The sequence below is a fragment of the Peromyscus leucopus genome, chromosome 8b, assembly GCF_004664715.2.
Source record: "Peromyscus leucopus breed LL Stock chromosome 8b, UCI_PerLeu_2.1, whole genome shotgun sequence".
In the NCBI taxonomy this organism is placed as follows: Eukaryota; Metazoa; Chordata; class Mammalia; order Rodentia; family Cricetidae; genus Peromyscus; species Peromyscus leucopus.
Genome location: NC_051086.1, coordinates 72003876 through 72017862, shown reverse-complemented (window position 1 = coordinate 72017862; position 13987 = coordinate 72003876). Strand labels below are relative to the sequence as shown.

The following is a 13987-nucleotide window of genomic DNA, read 5'->3' as shown; positions in this document are numbered from 1 at the left end:
AGTTTCTCGCCCTCACGCCTTATATATCTTCCTGCTTTCTACCACCACTCCCTGGGATTAAAGGCTGGCTTTCTGGGATTAAAGGCGTGTCACCATGCTTGGCTATTTCCAATGTGGCCTTGAACTCACAGAGATCCAGAGGGATTTCTATCTCTGGGATGCTAGGATTAAAGGTGTGAGTGCCACCATTTTCTAGCCTTTGTATCTAGTGGCTGTCTGTTCTCTGACCCCAGATATTTTTATTAGAGTACACAATATTTTGGTGAACACAATACCACCACAGAAGAGCAATGAATTAATTGGCCGGACAAGTGTGTTCTGAGCCAAGGACTCAGTGGCCACCATGCAGGCCTTCCTGCCCGCCCTAGGGTGGGAGGCATGGTATATATTTGTAATGCTCACTGTGCCCTGCAGACTCCGCAGGCTGAGCCCGGGACTGACTCCCAGGACTCTTGTCCAGTTCCAGCTCTTGCAGTGGGACCATGGAGGAGCCCAGTGATCAGCTTCTAGAATTCTGCCTGTCTCCAAGAAAGAAACCTCTATGTCCTCCTTCAATTCTTCCGCTTCCCCCACCTCCTACCCATCCCTGTGGGGTTACCTAATTGCCTCTGACTGTTTGGAATCTTTTAAGGTAGTATTTGTTGGTTCATCCAGAAGATGGTAGCACCACCCTAAGCTCTAGGAACTTAAGAAAATGGAACAGTGACAGGAAACCAGAGCTGAGGGACTCGTCCAGTTTTCAATCCTGACTCCACTGTTATTATGTGTGATATACCAGGCAAGTCACTCAGTCTCAGCAACTCTAACTTCTTCAGCCTGTAAAATGGGTATGATAGTATCTACCGCAGAGCTATTGCAAGAACTAAATACACTTTGTAAATGGCCCTTTAAGCTTTGGCAACTGTCACTGTTCATCTTTACTGGTGGCGGGGGGGGGGGGGGGGGGGCGCGGCCGCGGGGCCGGGGGCGTTTCAAAAATAGAATCTGCATTGAGACCAGCTGAACAGGAGGCCTTGCCTGTAGGAAAAGTGCCTCAAGCCAGGGAAGGCTTATCTAGGAAACCCCATACCCTTCAGGACCCCAGACAAATAAATGTCCTTTGTTACATCTGTAACTCCTGTCTGATGAACTTTGAGGTTTGGTTTTACATAAGTAAATTGGAAAGTGGGGTGATTCCACGGGGATTAAAAACACAAAAGTAAGAAAAATAGGACTGATAGAACACAGTCCTGTTTGTGAGGGTAGAATATTCTAACCAAAAGACTCGAGAGCCTTTAATGAAGAGTTTGGGAAATACTCTTCGTGCTTGTGAACTGAATGCTAAAGACGCGGTTAAAACTGCAAATTTTATGTTACGTGTATTTTACCACATTTTAGAAAAAGGATGTAGAAGAAACCAAAAAGTCTCCTTTCCTGCTGTTCAATGGAGACGTGAGTGGGAATCCGAATAAGCAAGTTCTTGGGGGCTGGTGTGAGCCAATGTGTTGGACTTCTGGAATGGCAGCATCTGCCAGCAGTGGTCAGAACGAAAGTCCCGAGGACACCTCTGTTGCTGGCACCTTCCAGGGCAATGCACACAGAAGTGGCAGAGCGTTCTCTTGACCGCAGCTGGGAAGGCAGGAACCTAGATGGGGCAGAGGGCAGAGGTTTGAAATCCTGAGACCAGCGTCAGAGTCCTGTGCCCTTGCCAGCTCTGGGATGAACAGTGGGAGAACTGTCGTTCAGAGAACTGATGCTGATATCTTTCTCATGTACTGATATGAAGACCCAGGCTGTGGAAATACTAGGGGGAGGAGGAAGCTGTGGTCCCACTAGGTTGTTTTGAAAGTTCTGGGTTCAGCCAGGTGGTGGTGGCGGCGGCGGCGGCGGCACACGCCTTTAGTCCCAGCACTTGGGAGGCAGAGGCAGGCGGATCTCTGTGAGCTCGAGGCCAACCTGGGCTACAGAGTGAATTCCAGGAAAGGCTCCAAAGCTACACAGAGAAACCCTGTCTCAAAAAAAAAAAAAAAAAAAAAAAAAGGGTTCTGGGTTGGGGGGTTGGGGGATGGGGCTTTACCAGTCGTTGAGAGTGCTTGTCTAGCATGCAGGAGGTCCCATTCCTAGCACCTAATGAACTAGGAATGGTATCCTGTGTGGAGGGCTACAGTACCGTCACTCAGAAAGTCATCCTGGGCTACATAAGCGTTCAGAAGCAGCCTGGGCTACATGTGAGACGCTGTCTCAAAAATACACTTCTGGGTTCAGTTGTTGGTCCTTCTGGCTACTTCAGAGCAGAATCCTGATTTTCTTAGACTAAGACCAGAAGAAGAAAGAGGGCGTGTCCTTGTCCCTGTGTCCAGCATCCCACCTCTGGGCAGCTCAAGGCCCATTAATACCAGCTAGCTTAATTTTAAGACACCTGCTGTGAGTAAGGCCCCTCCCAGGACAATTAACCATTTAGAACGGTGGTCCTGTGCGTGTAAGAACACAAATCACTAGGGAGCCTAGGAGGCCTTCTGCCCGGTCCCCTATAGAGCGAGGGTGTGGCCTAGGGAACCTCACCAGGCCAGAGCAGGTGTCTTAGGCAACAGGTGTTTCAACAGCCCTTCGGGTGCTACCGGGAACAGCAGTCAAGGCGGAAACCACCGGTGCAGACTGCAGCCTGAATCTAATGGGATTTTCCAGGCTGCTCCCTCTTCTGCCTGCTCTCTCTCTCTCTGTGTCCGTGGTTAACACAGACACCACCGCCCCCTTTGTACACTGAGACGTTCAGCTTCAGAAACGGACCTAGTGGCCATAGGTTTAGGGCAGGAGCCACTTTAGACACAGCCGTCGGAGCAGGAGTGACCCACACTTGACACAGCACAGGTTCCGGCACCGTGTCCTAGGTGGTCTCACCACAGCAGAGAGAGGCCTTCAGAGCCTTGAATTTCTAGAGCGTAGTAAGGCCTCTAAACTCTCTGCACTATCCTGTTACACTATCATATCACCAGTCCTGTGTGTACGGGGGTTGATTTAAACTAACTCTAAAGCATCCGTGTGGGAACAGGAAGAGAAGTCTAAAGGCATTTGTCCTGGGGGGCGTTGGAAGAGTGGAGATTTCTCCTCTTCCTTCTTTTCCCTCCTTGAAGCTGGCCGGTTGATTTAAGGACGGTTTGAAGTGTGGTTTCCTGCTTTGTTCTTGGTAGGTATGATGTGTGGGTGGGTGTGCCAGTGTCCCAGGAGGAGGAGGGGGTGTGTTGACCACAGCAGAGCTCTGGAACGGCCTCACACAGCAGTTGTTTTCAGTGGGGAATCTGATGCTCCCAGATGTTGTGGTCTCTGACCTGTTCGCCCTCTCCCCCAGCATCCTCTACAGCCTGCCCTCTGCATCCTCTGCGGAATCCTTACCCTTGGATCTTAGAGGCCATCTCCTACAATTTTCTCTTTTGTCTGCTGCTACCAAGGGACAGAGAGGGAGGTACCTTGAACTCCCCAGGACACTGAATCTGGGATGAGAACCTGGGCCCTTCCTGGGCTCTGTGCATCCCTGCCAGTCTTGATCATCTGCTCCTGGCTCCTGCTGAGTCAATACCAGCAACTCTTTTTATCTTTAGCCCTCTCCTGGGAACAAGTTTTCTGTGTCCTCAAATCAGGTCGCCTTTTCTCACCTGCTCTCCATGCTGGGGAAGCAATTCTGCAAAGTTCCAGGCAGAGCAAGCAGTCCAGAGGACTGAGGTCAGCTAACCAGACAAAAAAATATTCGTGACTTCCCCTTGCATGGGCATCTCTGCATGGTGACTATAACGGTTGCTTGTTCAGCCACCATAAGCTGAGACAAGTAAAATCTAAACTTTGGATGCAGTCAACATTGTCTGACCACTTCAGAATCACCCAGCAAAACTGTCTGCCTCATATGAAATCTTGGAGGCATTTGAAATGGGGTTTGCTCATTTGTTAAAGAAATCAGGGTAAAAGAGGCTTCCCCTGCTGACTTTGAGCAATTATTGCTGAGTGTGTTCATGGTGCTCATTTGGTGAGAAACATGTTGCCACCTTCTCTTGGCCTTTCTGGGACCTAGGTCTCCACTCTTGCTGCTTGGATAAAAGCGGAGGTCCTTACACACCCTAGTACCTGTGTCCATCTGAAAGGCTCCATTTGCAGTGTGGAACCTGCTGGTTTCATACTTGACCCTCACTTCAGCATTCCCCCTTTTCTGCCTTGTTTCTTGCCTTTGTCTGCTCTTTAGTGTTATTTAAGACTCTATCTTCTGAATGAAAGGTGTTCTTTTCGAGTTCTTTATTTTCTTGTTTTAGGAACAGGGATTATGTATGCATTAGCTAGTGCCACAGGAATGCTGTGTGACAAACTGCAGAACCTCAGTGGCAGACGGGAACTGCTCTCTCAGGCGCACTGGGAGTAGTTTACGGATCTTACTGGTCTCAACTGGGTCTCAGCTGTGGAAAATGGGGGAAGTTGTTCTGCACCCTGTGTGCCTCATCCTTTAGCAGGCCAGCCCCAGCATGCCCCTCTCATGGTGACAGCCAAGGTCCAAGAGAGAGCAAATGGAGACGTGCTGAGTTGCCCCAGGCCAGACCCCTAAAGGATACACCCTTCTCTCCAGCTCATTTTATTGGCCAGGTCCCATTCAAAGGGATGGGGAGACAGGCTTCTTCTCTTCGGGGAGAGAAACTACAGAATTACTGGGTGTTGGGTCATTGATGTGACCTGTCCAGCAGAGCTGTGGGACCTGCCCCTTGCTTATACATAGGCTGATGCTTTGCAAGCAGGAAGTGCCTGATATACCAGGGTGTGTAGAAGTCAGTGAGGCTGCCACTAGCTTGATTTTCGGCTAAGATTGGGCCGACCGCCCGACGCGCAGTGTTAGCAGGTGTTTATCTGTTACAAGGGAGGTTTGCGTCATGCAGGCCGACACTAGATTCGTTCTGTGTTGGTGCAGGGCCAGGTTGATTGACATTAAGAAACCATTCTCCTGGTCATCTTTTCCACTGCTGGTTCCACTCTGAACTCTTTAGGATGTTAGCTGTGGCCAAGAGAAGAGGTGCATGTCGGGAGGGTCCGCTGGCCCACTCGGTACCCACTCGGTAGGTTCTCCAGGGGATCGTCATCATATGTGTTGGATAGGACTATACTTTAGAGGAGAAAGCAACCTCTGGCAAGTGCTTTAACCCCTTTGTTCTGGGCTCTCACTGTTTTCGGTAGGGCAAGGAAAGGGGCCACAGGCCAGGAGGAGTCCCTGTGGGATCTGGGGCCTCAATAAATAGGTACACAAATCCCGGGGTGCCCTACAGGGGTTCTGTGGGCCAACCACCTCTGGGCAAATCTGATATGTATAATGGCCCAAGAGACCATCAGTGGTGCTCTCCTTCCGTTGATCCCCATACTTTGCTGAGAGAGATTTACTGGAACCTTCCATAGCCAGAAACTCACATACTTTCCAGGCTCAAATCAGCGAATGTCCCTTTCTAACTGTTGACCTGAGAGTTCCATGACCTTGCTTTTCCATTCCTAAAGATCAGCCACTCAGAAAGGCAGGGCTCCATGTGAACCTGCTTTGGGTCATTACTAGAGAGTTCTCTTGGTTAGAATAAGCTCTTCTCCCAAACAGACCTGGCTCACACGAGTGCACGGGACAAAGCCACCTAAGGTTGAGACGCCTAGTCTTCTCCCATCTCTCCCTCAGGGCATTCACAAGACTAGCTAGGCCTGCAGGTGCCTTCTCCAGTACAAGGAAATCTATGAGGTAACATGCAAAGACATTGCCCACACAAAATGTTGAGTATAAGGTCCAGGGCCGTGCCCCTCAAGGAGTATTTCACAGGGTGAACGATGCCTTCTTCCTGAGATCAGAAAAACCAACAGTTGATAGCCCTCAACTCCACACCCATCCCTTCTCAGCCCTTCCTGGAGGCCTATGACTGTACAGCCACCTCCTTTGTACCAGTTTCAGATGCACACCTATGTACAGGGCTCCTGTGGGACAGAGAGGCCGAGATGGCTCCCAGCTAGCCGGCCCTGGCCCCGACACCGGTCATCCAAACCGTGGCCCCCATTTCTCCTTGGCTGAGACTCCGCACAGGCCCCTTCTGTTTGGTTCTCGCAGAACCGTGAGAACCAGGCCCGTATGTGAGGCCGTGGCGCTCATTCTATTCAGTCTTTGTGTATTCAAAGTCTCCTGCTTTCAGCTCTTGTTGTCCTGCCAGATTTCCATCGCGTTGATGGCTTCTCTGAATTAATAAGTGTTTTGCAACCACTGAAAAGCCCCCCTCACCCCCAGCACTGGGACGTATCCATATTGATCCCCCCACACACACACACACACTTTCTCTTCCTCTCCAGCTACTTCTTAGATGTTGTATTTTGTAAAGTGTTAATAGAATTTTTCTTGCACCCCGACACTTTATCTACTCAGGAGGTCTTCGAAAGTCCCATTGTACAGCTGGACTGCAGAGGAAAGAGCCCTGTTCTCCACAACAATGCTTGCCCCCCAAACCCACACACAGATCCTCCCCACGCTCACCAGGGTGGAGGGAATGTGCAGGCTACAGAAGAAAGCAGGCAAACTTAGCCAGGAGAAGCAGGGAGCCAATTACACACTGCTGAAAGACGGTTTTGAGGGAAAAAAAAATTTTTTTTTAATTCAAAATATTTATTTCCTAGGGGGATCTGAATCTCAGTACCAAAACATGGCCAACACAGAAGGGAGACTGTTTTCTTCACTGTTAGGCATTTTCAGTTCAAAATCAGGACTTGGCAAACATCTCAGGAACTGTGGAGATGGGTGCGAAGGAGCAGATGCCGCCGTTACCTGCACTCTCCGCAGGCCGTACCCCCAACCCACACCCACACCCCAGGCATCTGAGTTCTTCTGGCGTCCCAAGGTCTGAGTCTGAGATGCCATATGCTGGAGTGTGACTGTTCTGTGTACAAACACACCGGTTGATCTTATGGTGGTTTGCTTGGGGGGTGCACGGGAGGCGGATGGCCTTGGCAGGTGTCTGGGGGACTCTTGAAGCCTGCCAAGGCATGGGGTCCAGGAACAGCCCGGGGAAGGGGGCCCTGTTCAAGTGATCTCAAACTAGCATTAGCTCTCCTGCCAGCTGGTGCCTGGGAGAAAGGGGGGGTGGCTCCCTGCTGGAGGAGTCACCAGGCAAGGCTACCCTCCCCACAGCAAATGACTGCAGGAGTGGAGGGGGGCACCAGAAGGGGAAGGCCCCAGGAGCCTGTTTGTTCAGCCTGGGTTGCTTAGCAACAAAGGGGGCCCTGCCTCCAGAAGGGATTTTTAAGTGAGGCAGAGCTCTTCCAGACCGGCATGCCTACCTCTCCCATTCTTGCCTGGACTTCGTTTTTTCCTCACTATTGTATGTGATAGGGTCTAGAAAAATAGATTCGGTTTGTCCAGAGGCACCATTTTAAACTTCATTTCATTGTTTCACCCAGGAGGAGTGAGAAATGAATAGCCTCTGATTCCTCTTCAGGAGGCTTAGCTGGACCCTGCCCCCCACCAGCTCACTTGCAAACCTTCGCGCCTAAGTGAGCGCTAAGATTTTTCCAGCCACATACACAGACCCAGACTGCTCCAAGCACAGAGTTAGTCCTCTGACTAACAGCTCGCGTAGCCATGTGTGTTGGGTTGTGTCTCTGCCTCCGATGTTATATGCAAACGGCCTGGAGGGAGCAGCCACTTCATCCTGGTGAAACAAGTTTTCTCTGGGATAAAGGTGTGTCTTGTGGCCTATACGATTAGGATTAGATCTGCAGATAAGTTCTGAAGCCGGAACTAGTTGTTTCTTAAGATCTGTGTGGAACCCTTCCGCTGGAACTGTCCAAAAGTTGCAGGGATGAGAGGAGAAAAGACAGAGCTGCCCTCAGTGCTCTTCTTGAATGCCTCGGAAGAACCCGAGCATCTGTGCACCAGTGCGCCAAGGCTGCCATAGCAAAGCTCCACAGCCTGGAGAGTTTGAACAACCAAAACAGATTTTTCTAATGTCTGTTTATTCCAGAAGCCAGAAGTCCAAGATTGAGGCACGGCAGGACTGGTTTCTCCTGAGGCCTTGGGTGGCCTATGGTTTCCCAGCCCTGTGTGTGTCTGTCCTCTGAGGACACCATTCATGTCATTAGGCCCACCCTAATGACCTCATCTCAATGTTGTTGCTGCTTTAAAGACCCAGCTCCGGGTAGAGAGATGGCTTGGCAACTTCATTGCCCACTTAATGGCTTTCACAGAGGATCTAAGGCGGGTTTCCCAGCGCCCACATCAGGCAACTCAAAACCACCTGTAACTCCAGTTCCTAAGGATCTTACACTCCCCGTTGGTTTCCACAGGCACCCACATACATGTTGCACACATACACAGACACAGGTTTGTACACATAAATAAAAATTTTAAACCCTTTTAAAAATAAAAGACCCAGTCACCTATATGGTGCTAGGAATTAGGACTTTAATTGATGAGTTTTAGGGAGCGCGGTCCAGCCAGTCAGAGCGAGATTGCTGAACTCTGTTGTTTATGAGTAAACAAGCTAAATACCCATCAGAAGAGAAGTAAGCCTGGCCCCTTGCTCCTTGGAATACTGGCCAGCTGTCATGATGTAGTGGCCTGGGTGGAATATTTGCTATATTGTAATGCCATATGTACACCAGAAAAGAGCAGCAAAACAGGTTCCCCAAATAATATAATATAAACAATTCTAAAAGAGGTATGGATTTTTAAAAAAATTACTTTTAATTATACAGGGTGGGGATGTATTTGTTTGTGAATACAGGTGCCCACGGACCCCCCCCCCATATACACTTTAAAGGAAACTATGCCGTATGTTAACTAAGGTTATGCCAAGTAGAGGGTTTTGTTTTTTTCTATTTAAGCAACTATTCCTTCGGTGATGGAAACCAACCCCTCCCTGTGTTTCCCGAGAAGTCCTAAAGCAGCCTCTCTTCTCTGTTTCAGGTGGAGGATGCGATGCTGATGTTTGACAAGACCACCAACAGGCACAGAGGTAAGATAGCCCCGGCCCTGGGCGCTTTCCTGGCCTCCGGCGCAACGCACCTCCTAGCCCACTGACAAAAGACACAAGGAAGACACAGAATCCAGCAAGTGGACATAACCATCTGTTCAAGGGCTGTCTAGTAATAATACTAGCGGGCCACCACAGCACAAGGAATCCAGATACCAGACAGCACAAACCACCTTGACTAGGAAACTCCCACTGAATTGAGCAGCCATGGCTGGCACATTCATTCAGCTTACCTTCCTCATTCTGGCTCTCTTAACCCCTTGCCAACCTCGGCACTCAGTGATCCTGGTGGAAATTATTCGTAGTCGTTACTCAATCAGACTGTCAATTTGCGTCGAAGGTGGTAGCTTAGAAAGCTGACGACTATCAACCTACAGAATGCGCTAGAGGAGTTGGGAAAACCTTGTCTTGATTCTCTTCACTGATTACAGCAATTGCAGATTTGAAAATGTCCCATGGAGCCTCGCAGTGCTTAGGGGACATCTATATTTATTTGTTATCTGGCCAGTCTATGTTATAGAAAATCAGTCTCGCTCAACCTGGAGCCCCCAAACCTGTGAAATGATTTGCACAGTGTCTGAGCTTTGCTTAGGAGTGGATTCCTAGTGTTGAACAGAAATGTCCAAGAGGATTCTCACCAACACCTGCCAGAAGAATGTGTTAAAATCGTTGGTTTAAGTGGGAAAATGAGGGGGATCTAGATCATCTGAGGTAAAAGTCAGAGGACGTTGTGACTTAGTGCTCTGTGCTCTTGTGCCATGTTTCTGGGGTTCCTCTTAGCAAGGTGTTAATGAGCCACGCGTCTGAAGAGGGGTGGGCGGGAAGGGATGTGGGGTGCTCCCCAGGGAAGGAGCCCTGAGTCAACCCAGAGAGCTGTTTCCTTACCACGGCTATTGCATTTAGATGTTTCTCCGTTGTTTACATTCCTGCTGTCACCTGTGATTAGAAGCAGTTACCCAGCGCTGACGGAATCTCTTTCCTGTCTGGAGCAAACAGCAGAATCAAAGGGAGGAAGGAATGAAGGGGGGCCGGGGAGAGACTTGCCCCTCCTGCCCTAATGTGCCTGGTAACCCAGCTTTCAGTGGCATTCTCAAGAATGGAGAGTTGAGCATTGGGTGGATAGGGCAGGGTAGAGGAGAGAGGCGAGGAGACAGAACTGGAGGGGTGGAGCGGAGAAAGGTGTGCCCGTGATGTATGATTGGTGATTCCTTTCTTTTTGGTTTCTCGAGTCAGGGTTTCTCTGTGTACCTTTGGTGCCTGTCCTGGATCTCGCTTTGTAGACCAGGCTGGCCTGGTCTACTCACAGAGATCTGCCTGGCTCTGCCTCCCGAGTGCTGGGATTAAAGGCGTGCGCCACCACCGCCCGTCTTGGTGCTTATGTTCTGACATCATCAGGATTGTCTCTGTGGTATTACAGATGCCTGAGTACCACTCTGGGCATGGTAGCCACAGGCTTGTCGTCTCCTTCACTCAGAATACTGAGATGGAAGAGTCAGCCTGGGCAACATAGAGAGAGTCTGTCTACAAAAAGTAAAGTAAAGTAAAAGACCCTGTAGAGGGTCTGGGGAGACAAGGCTGCCGTGTGAGAGGACCGCAGTTCAGCTCCCAGCACCTACCTCCCGTGACTGACCACCACTCATAACCCCAGTTCAAGGAGAGGCAAGGCTTACAGCCTCCGTGGGCATCTGTATGTGCATGCATGCATACGGCACACAGTCACACAAACAGATGCCGCCTAATTTGTTTTAAATGTGGAGCCAAAGCACCGTTTCTTCGTGTCTCTCATAATTTGACCTCCACAGGCATCTTGGGAGTCACAGAGTTGTTGGGACTGTGGGAGAAATTACTGCACATGTTCATGCCTCCTCCGTTTGTCCATTATGACGTCAGAGCGGTGACAGTGACGTCTTAGGGTTTTCGGTCCTGTGATAAAACACGTCCAAAAGCAACTTGGAGAGGAAAGAGTTTATTTCCATTTCTACTTCCACATCAGTCTGTCATCCAAGGAACTCAGGGCAGGCACCGAAGCAGAGACCGGGGAGGAACGCTGATGGCTGGCCCCTTTCTCATGGCTTGCTCTTTTTTTAGTCCATCTGCCTGGGGTGGTACTGCCGCCAGTTAGCTCGGTGCTCCCGCACCAGTCATTAATCAAGGAAATGCCCCCATAGCCTCACCTACAGGCAACCTGATGGAGACATTTTCCCAATTGAGGTTTATCTCCTTAGATGACTCAAACTTGTGTCAAGTTGGCCAAAAAAACCCAACCAGGGCAAGTACTTACAATAATAGTGTGGTTTGGCAAGCGTAAGTGTGAGGAAGTGTTAGCTCTTATGATTAGTATCTTTACCATTTTGTGCCTGAGATACCAAGGCTCAGGAGAGGGAGATTCCGAGTCCCCCACGAAGCTTCCAGCCCGAGGCTACTGATTCCAGACTCTCTCTGTGCGTGCCCAGATGGGAACAGGTTTTTCTAGGTAAGTGAGCCCATCTAAATGTGGGCCCATCAGTCAGTATCAGAACTCACAATCTCAGAAGGTTGCTGGCCACATCGTGATAACGGTTTCCTTTTCTTATTTATGTCAGGGTCTGGGATCAAATCCAGGACTCGGAGCACAATAAGTTGCATTCTAAGCTCTCTGTGCGTGCGTGCGTGTGTATGTGTGCGTGCTTGTGCGTGCGTGCGTGCGTGCGTGCTTGTGTGCACCCACATGGGGAGAAGCTAGAGGTTGATGTCGGAGTCGCACTCGGTTTTAGTAACTGAGGCAGGGTCTCTCACTGAGTCAGTTAGTTATCTAGCCAGCTTGCCTTGGGGATCTCCTGTCCTCTCCTCCCCTGCAGGCTCAAAGACAGACCACCACACCCTCCCAGCTTTTACGTGGGTGATGGGAATCCAAACTGCAGCCTTCACGCGTGCACGGTCAGTGTTCTCACCGAGCTGCCTCCTCAGGCCATGGCTTTCTGTTTTGAATATGGGTGGAAGAAGGTGTTTCAGGCACACTCAGTGGCATGCCCCGGGCCTTCTACATCGTCACCTCTTCAACACTCACAGCAGAGCGGGGACAGGTTTGTCCTCTGCAGGCTCCCAGAGGGCCAACAACTTGTGTCATATGACTGGGCACTGGTACAGTCGGCCTCAGAGGATGTGCCTGGGAACATCCTCCCTCACTTGTAAGGACCAGGGTGCACCGCCTTCATCTTTCAGAGGAGAGAAAGACCAGACAGCCTAGGGTGCAGAGATGGAGCTGTGTTCCTTCCGTGAGTGGGAGTGTACGCATTGTTGAGAGGTGGAGGAAGAAGGTCTCGGGGGCTTCAGGACATCTTTGATGGCCCTGTTGAGTCCAGACATGGTGGGCACTGGGAGCAGGAGAGAGGGCGGAGCCTCGTGTGTTTCGCATCCACCTCCCTTGCCAGAGGTTGAAACCCCTGTAGCAGATGCAGGACGGACTCTTATGGTTTGTAGTCTCTGAATGGAAGCGAGCTGATGATGAATCTCAAGGCAACGGCAGAGCATTGAAAGAGGTGGGAGCCTTCGAATGGGGCCCACCCAAGAGGGCCCAGGCTGCACAGCCATGGAGCTGGCCTCGAGGGGTAGCGTGATGGTGGTGTCTGCTGCTTCGTCCTCTGCAGTGAACGTTTTGTGCAGATAAGGAACTTTTGCCCGTACACGTTTTCCAGCCTCAGAACAACCCAGAAGTCTCTCTTGAGCTGAGTGCTAGCCCTGGAGTAGTCCCTGCATTCAGAGCGTTTAGGAAAGTGAGAAAAACTTTTAAATCCGAGCAGAAACACGAGTCCTGTCTGCCAGGACCATCCCCACACCCCAGGCATGGTGGAGCATGCCTTGAAATCAGGTGATAAGCTCCGGAAAGTAAAGCTGGCACTGTCACCCCACCTTGGCCTCCTCAGCTTCCTGCCTCCCTTATCTTGTGGAGGGGAAAGGGCGCCGTAGCAGAAGGCGAGGCTCCTCTCTCCTCACACGGCCTGCAGCTCTTATCTGAAAGAGCCCAGCCTGGCCGTGAGCCCCAGGTGTTACAGCTTGGTTGGATACCTCAAGCCCCTCACCCCTTGGATAGATAGCCCGGGCTGTGCTTCGTCCCTGGTCCCAGGAACAGGGACCTCAACTGTGTATCAGGAGCCACCGCAGCTCAGGGAGACTGAGGGTGTGGACTTGGCCTTCTGAGGCCCAGGGGCTGGGCTCACTCAGGCCCTTCTCCCCATTCAGAGGCAAAGGTGAAATTAGTTGCCACTCTGCCCTCTGGCTGCCACCGTCTGTCCCTTGCTCCCTGAGGTCCCTGTGGAGAAGAGACGATCCCGAGACATATCTGAGTGGCAGCTGACTTCTGTCCACTAGAGGACCAGCCTGGTAGCAGTAGTGCCGTGGGAGAGAATCCAGAGGATGAGAGTTTAGACTCTGCCTCCCAGTGGAGCTCTCTATTGTGGGGTGCTCTCATCTTACTCCTAGATAAAGCTGATCGTCCTCTAGCTTCAGGAACCACCCCCCTCCCGCCAAGGGGGCAGAGGCGCCCGGGGGTTCTCTTTCCACCCACCGAGCATCTCAGTTTCTTTCTCTAAGAATATGGGAAGGGAGTTGGGGAGCCGCAGGACCCAAGTGTATCCGGCCTTGAGCTTTGTAACCATCGCAGGTCCAAGGTGAATTCCTTTTTAAAAAAACAACTAGGGCAGAAGGATGTGCGTAGTTTCTGTAGGTGGGAGTTCTGGGAAGCGCCTCTGCTGGGGGTAGCCTGCAAAAGGCTTATTCGGAAGAGTCCTTGACTGGGGGTGGCTAGATGGGGAATCTGGCCTATGACGACATCAGAAATGAGGAGGCCCATCCCTGTCCCAGGGAGGATAAGGGGTCACCTCTGAAACCACAGGAGCCATCCGTGGGTATATTCCATCTAGGAAGCTTGTGTGATCTGGGCTGTCTTCTGGTGAGGAAATTTGAGAGGGGTATACCATAGCACATCTGGGGGGTACTCCCAGCAGCCAGAGAGGCAA

The 13987-nt window shown here is 50.8% G+C and overlaps 1 protein-coding gene across 12 annotated transcripts in view; it reads left to right on the top strand.

The window, feature by feature from the left end:
• Window positions 1-13987, top strand: part of Msi2 (musashi RNA binding protein 2) — a 366999-nt gene that overhangs the window by 222543 nt on the left and 130469 nt on the right. For all 12 annotated transcript variants that reach the window (XR_003735493.2, XR_003735492.2, XM_028878220.2 and 9 more), the window contains exon 7: window positions 8927-8975. Coding sequence is in view for 10 of the 12 variants with exons in the window: in XM_028878220.2 (XP_028734053.1) it covers window positions 8927-8975 (49 nt within the window). In the remaining 2 variants the exon portion in view is untranslated. The remainder of the gene's footprint in view (window positions 1-8926; window positions 8976-13987) is intronic.